We start from the raw sequence: 6,866 nt of genomic DNA, 5'->3' as shown, positions 1-6,866 counted from the left end.
TAATCTTTTGCGTATCACTAATGTAGGAAAATGATTAGATTGTATATTAATTATAAATTTTACCTTTCTCTTAGTTTAACAAAAAAATAAATTTTTTCCCTATATTACATTATTGCGACAAAATTAGCTTGTCATATAAAATGTTATAATTATAATTCATCCTTCTTTTACTTTCACAAAATTTGTAAAAAATTCCTTACGTTATATTATTACGATAAAAGGTGAATACTCTCGAGGTAAAGGAGTATTCTGAACCCTTAGGTAACATTGAAGAAGGCCTTTTTGTCTACAACAAAGAGCGAAATTCCGTTTTTATGAATGATTGAGTTGAAAATTTAAGAAATGAAATAAAAAAAAACACAAATTGTGAACTTTTATTACGATATAGTCTTTAAATACAATTCCTCAAATAAATGTATCAAAAACAACACATTTGTAAATTCATGTATATTCTATACACACACATATCTACAATAAAAGAAATGTGAAGCCACTTAATAATACAACAATCCCTGGCAAAACCTTGTTAGAAAAAGAATATTTACCTGTCTGAATAATAAAATTACAAGTCCCTTGAGATAAATTCTTGTTAGTCACCATTGCAAGTCCTTCAAAATCACAACTCAAATCCAATTGATTTTGAACTTGATAATACATATTAAATGCATATGATGCATTCCCAATAGCATCCAAATTATTGCAAGAAGAACCAAATCCTAATGATGTACAATCTGAAAATGTACATGCATAGTCAATATTGTTAGCAAGTTTGCTCAAATCTTTAGCATTTGGATTTAACATACACCATCTGTTGGGTAGATATTGCACATTTTTAGCAGCAACAAGATGTTTATCTTGCCCTTGTCCTGAAATGTCCATAGGAAACTTTGGTTGTCCATCGTATCGAAAAATTCCCCAGTGTCGCTCGAAATTGCCAGGAGCAATGCTTTTAGCATCCTCATCAATGAGACCAAATAAGTACACTTCAATGTATCCTGGTCTAAGGGGTGTTCCTGTTAAAGATCAAAATAATCAGGTGTCATGAAAGACGATAAACTTGGCTATCAGTAGGCAAGTAAACTCTCTAACTTTGAGTATGCATCATCTAGACACCTCAACTCATCTCCATTGTGTCAGTTGAACACTTTCAACTTACAAAACGATCATCAAGACACCTCCAAAATTTATGTGTCTTGTCAACTTCGGGTATCCATGAACACAATGGGGATGAGTTAAGAGTGTTTAGTTTGCTAGTTGATACTAAGTTGAGGTGTCTAGATGTGCTTACTTGTCAGCTGAGGCCAAGTTTGAGTGTGATGTTTATGTATTGCGCCTATAACATATTGAGAGAAATAACCTACCTCTGTTGGATGCAAGTTTTGCGAATAGTCCTTTATAGAACCGATAAGCGTTGTTTAAGTTAGCATTCTTGTCCCCATCCGTAGGCCAACCGACCTCTCCGACTAGGATGGCCATGTGCCCATAACCAACTGCTTTTAAGGCAGAGTAGAGGGTATCAAAGTTGGCGTCGAATACATTGGTGTACTCAACCCCGTTATCGAGAACAGGGTTGGGAGTACCATCAAAGAAAGCAAAGTCCATTGGGAAATGTTCATTGGCATAAAGACTTAGAAAAGGGTAAATGTTTACTGTAAAGGGTGCTTGATTCTTGCTCATGAATTGAACAATCTGTGTCATTAGTTCAGCAATATCGGTTCGGAATCTACCAGCAGAAGGTACAGGATTGGACTCTGGTGAGAAATAGACATCAGCATTTAGCGGTACAGTTGCTTTTATGGAGTCTCCAACTCCGGCTTCGTTTAGTGCATTTTGGATGTTTTGTAGAGCTGGGAAGGTTAAGTTCACAAAGGAGTTGTTGTAAGATGTCAAGAAAGGCTCATTACCAACTGCAACATATCTGCAGACAGAGTCAAATGCACCAGACTCAGAAAGGCGTTCGGACAATACTTGGTTGAAGTTGAAAAAACGAGTATTTGGACATGAACTTCACTTAAAATAAGTTGAACGAAAACTGTGATTTCACTCGAATCAGCATATGCAAGTATTTCGAATATATGGAAGTTCAGCATATGCAAATATTGATGGCCATACTTCAACTTGCAAATAATGACTGTGCTTCTTTAATACATTTTCTTAACTAACAACAACAATAACATATCCAGTGTAATTCCACGAGTGGGCTTTAATCTGAAGACACAACATTTAAGGCAAATTGGACCATTGGACTCATAAAGTGCTGGACCAAATAAAAAAAGACTCCAACTCTATGCACAGATCCACATGTCTTGCATTTACTTTTTGAACACTAAGCAAGCTGGAACACAGCACATGGAGAGTGAAAAAGAAGTAATAAGATCACGTTCATTCTGAATCGATGAATCTAAATAAATCGTCAGCATAGATCACATGATAGAAGCGTAGAACAAGAACAAAGTTACAATGTCAAAATAAATCACTTAATCAGATAGTTCATAAACATAGCATTAAAAACAGGGTTCCAAGCTAAAAAAGATGAAGTAAGTTGACTTGAAGGATATATAATTGCAATCATGTAAGTAAAATTGAACGGTAAAATGTTATTTATCGGCGTAGCCTAGTAGTTAATGAAGTTAATAGTCGATAGAATAGTGAAAACTACACAAACTGACTCGAGCAAACCAGAATGTGAAATGAAAGGAGTAAGAAAAGATGTAGTTTTTACTTGATGTTGACACCATTTTTGAAATTGTAACGAGTGACATTACGTCTGACCCAATCTTTAGCTCGATCAATATCAGTCATAGTAAGAAGTTGATCATTGGGAATCGCAACCATAACTTCAATATCAGTACCTACAGACAGTGACAGAGCCAGAATTTATTGAGTTTATAAATACCGAATAAAATAAAGATATTGGATTTTATCGAACTCGTTAACAAACTTGTACTAGACTAGTACCTGCAAGTGCATCCATAGTGGATTTATCTGCATCAAACAACTTCACTTTCTTAATACCATTGTCCCTCAACATTTGCACAAGTATTTTAGGTTCCAACATGTGTGTTGCCATTGTTCCCCAATTGACTCCAAAGCCTTCAACACATATATTATGATCAATCCAATACCCCATAAAAGCTAATACTACTAAAAACCCATGTTTCAACATGTTTGTCAATATCCTCACAAGAAAAAGATTCAATCTTTTGCCTAAAATATTGAAAAAAAATGGATTTTGAGTGATGGGTAAGAAGAATCTTGGAAATACAAGTGACTTATTGTTGAAAAAAAAAATGGTATTTTGAACAAAGTGAGAGAAAAAAAATGATAGGATGTTTTACTGAAGTTGTTCTCAGAGTGGAAAGTTTCAATCTTTTCAATAAAAGAAAGTTTTTTATTGAAAAGGATGATAAGTTTGGTTGATGGTAAGCAGAATCTTGGAAATTCAATTGACTTATTGATGCAAAAAAAAATGTTATTTTGAGCAAAGAGAAGAAAGAAAAAAGAATAGGAATTTTGAGAAAAGAACTGAAATGATGATAGATTTGAAAAGTGTATTAAAGAAACAAGAAATAAGAGGAAATTGAGTATAAGTGAAGGTGGAAACAGAATCTCTTCACATAAAAGGTTGTTGCTGTTTTTACTCTATTTTCTCATTACCATATCATGCTTTACATATAGCATCTCGCTTTTACTTAAGGTTATTACATTATATTAAAAAAAATATAACATCGACAATTTATCTTGATATACTTATTAATATCATCTTTCAAATTCGTATTCCATATAAAACTCTCTGTAACAATTTATTCATAATTCAATTAGTATCATCAGTTTAATACATAAAATATCTTTGCGTTTATATTATTCGAAGGAAAGGCCAGACACATTGATACAATCATAAGTGACTGATTTTAGAATTTGAGATATTAAACTCTTTGATGAGTGGTCCTTTTTGAGAAAGATGAAAGGACACGTCTTGTTAAATTGATGGCTTAAATATCTTAAATAGAAGTCAAATGCAGTAGGGTATTCTTGGATATTAAACGAGTTTGTAGGCGCCCATAATGGATCACATCACCTGAAACAGATGGTGCAAAGTTATCGGGATTTGCAAGTCGGTGGCCGATTCACCTTATATATTTGTGTTCGTGGTTCGATTTAAAGTGATTATTGATTAAAATTAAAATTAAATCAATTTAGTTGGTTTTTTAAATTTTTAAATCAAACAAAAAAATAATTATTGATATGTTTATTGTCTGTTTGTTTCGATGTGGTTCAATTTTTATGGTGTACTCGATTTGAAAGTAATAATTTTTTTGAGAACGTAAGTATCTCGATAAATACAAACACCAATGACATGAACAATCTACAGAAAAACTAATGTCGGTTCAGTCAAGCAATTAAACAATATTAATGTATGACTATTTTATGTGAAGTACAGTAATATATAAAGACTAAAATGAACTTTGATGGACTTGGATGTGAGATTGTTGTGCTTGAGAAAATGATAAAATTAGAGACTTAAGTTAATTAAAATTTTAATAAAATATTTTTAATTTATTTATGAATTCTATAAAAATAATTATAAAATTTGTATATCTAATTTATCGGTTTGGTTTGATTATTTTTTTGGTTGATTTTTAGTAAAATCAAAATCAAATCAAATAGTATCAATTTTCAAAATTTAAAAACCAAATCTAACCAAACTAAACTAAACATCGATTTAATTCGGTTATTAACCATAATCATGAACAACCCTATATATATATATATATATGTATATATATATACATGTTTTGCATTTTAATTTGTTTGTTTGATTTTATGTTGGCACATAAATTTTTGAATTTTGTAACTTTTAAACTAATAATACCTTGAATATAATGAAGTTCTCTTTAGTTTTATAATTTTAAGTATATTATGTAAAAAAAATTTAATTAGAAAAATAATATATCCTTTATGAAACAGACTTAAAAATAAAGTATTATGATAAGCAGATTGAAACAAAGGAAGTACATATTAAGCTAAGGTTTGTCCAGCACGTAAGTCATTCTTGGGCTAGTTCCACCTATTCATATTCACTATTCAATTCGTTTCAGTTTGTATGATATCGTTTGATTTAACATGAAAGTTATAGGAGAAAGATCTTTTTTATTGTTTTTAGATACCTTATAGTCAAAATATATATATACACGTCTTGCATTTTAATTTGTTTGTTCTATTTTTGAATCTTGTAAAACTTTTAAAGTAATAATACGTTGAATATAATGAAGTTCTCTTTAGTTTTATAATTTTAAGTATATTATGTAAAAAAAATGTTACTTAGAAAAATAATATATCCTTTATGAAACATATTTAAAAAGAAAGTACTAAGACAAGCAGATTGAAATAAAGGATGTATATATTAAGCTAAGGTTTGTCCAACACGTAAGTCATTCTCGAGCCAGTTCCCACCTATTTATATTCACTATTCAATTCGTATGATATCGTTTAATTTAATATGAAAGTTATAAAAAAAAAAAGATTTCTTACTTTATAGTTAGAAATCATTTTATAAAAGATAAAAGAAAAATTCTAAAATCTATTCATTTCTAATTATAGACGTAGGATATTTATTTTAGAACAATTATTTGCCTTTGTTTATATGAGATACTAATATAATTATTTTAATATAAATAATAAAATAAGATAAATTATAATTAACTAATATTTTAAACCTAACATGAAATAATAAAGATAATCTCGTATTTTATCTGGTAACTTTTATTCTTTTATCTCACTAGCAAAGTCATGTAGCTATTATAATAAAATACTCTAAATATTATTTATTTAATGGTCATCCTTTGCACATGCTAATTGCTAGCAACGTGCTCTTGCACGACCCTCTAATAATTTGACATTTTGAATCTGCGACTTTAGATCTTTAATTTTATATAATTAAATTAATTTTTAATCTTATATTTAGTAATTCAAAATTTATTAAATTTTATATCGAATAAAGTATATACTTCGACTTATATACAATATAATTTTTATGTTTGTATTTTCACAGATTTTGGTCAAAAACATTCTTTAACTATATCTCAACATAAACTATATTCTTAATGTATCATTTTTAGTAAAAAATTTTTTTTTAACTATATCCTAAAGTTAAACTATATCCTTAAAGTATTATTTTTCGCAGGAAACATCTTCTAAGTTTTGTAAGTGAACAACTTTCATCATTTTATTAGATATTGTCAAAAAAAAATTAAGAGATCTTATGAAACAATGAGTAGTTAACGTGACTATCAACAAAAGTTATTCTGGAAAATTTCATTACTTTCTAAAAGAAGCTCTTTAAAAATAAATCTTAGACACTGTTGCTCATTGAAACTAAAAATGATTGGAAGGTGTGAGTGCACATGATTTGCCTTTTTCGTAAAGAAATGAAGTTGGAGATTAATTATTTTTACCTTTTTTCTTAACCAATTAAATGAATAGGTTTTTTGGTCAATCTAATATCAAAGTGATCAAAATATTGATTATGTCTCGTATTTGAGTTTCATTCTACATTATTAGAAGCTGAAGTCTCCAACAAATGTCGCTTCTAGATTGGGTAAAAATGTAAATCTATAGCTACAGAAGTAGGAATAATGGCACCGGAAATAATGTTGTTTTCGTAAAGTAGAAACCCTGAAACAGGTTCACGAATACCATCAATGTCTTCTGCTAAAATTGATATAATTTAAGTTTGGATATAGTTGAAATATGTTTTTCGCCAAAAACTCCATTTTCACGAGTTTAATTTCAAAGTTGAATGAAAAAATATTTAAAATTTATGTTGAACTTATATTAACATTATGTTTGAATAGTGATTACTTACT

The 6,866-nt window shown here is 29.5% G+C and overlaps 1 protein-coding gene across 1 annotated transcript; it reads right to left on the bottom strand.

Moving 5' to 3' along the window:
* Positions 1-350: 350 nt before the first annotated feature.
* On the bottom strand, positions 351-3,588 carry LOC101244915 (glycosyl hydrolase family protein). The gene is given in 4 exon segments (NM_001345974.2): positions 351-1,013; positions 1,362-1,918; positions 2,723-2,852; positions 2,959-3,588. Coding segments are annotated over 4 exon segments (1,440 nt in total). The 5' UTR covers positions 3,167-3,588; the 3' UTR covers positions 351-468.
* Between the last annotated feature and the right edge of the window lie 3,278 nt (positions 3,589-6,866).

The sequence above is a fragment of the Solanum lycopersicum genome, chromosome 10, assembly GCF_036512215.1.
Source record: "Solanum lycopersicum chromosome 10, SLM_r2.1".
Classification (NCBI taxonomy): Eukaryota; Viridiplantae; Streptophyta; class Magnoliopsida; order Solanales; family Solanaceae; genus Solanum; species Solanum lycopersicum.
Note: the sequence above shows the minus strand (reverse complement) of the source record. Positions and strands in the feature narration are given on the sequence as shown.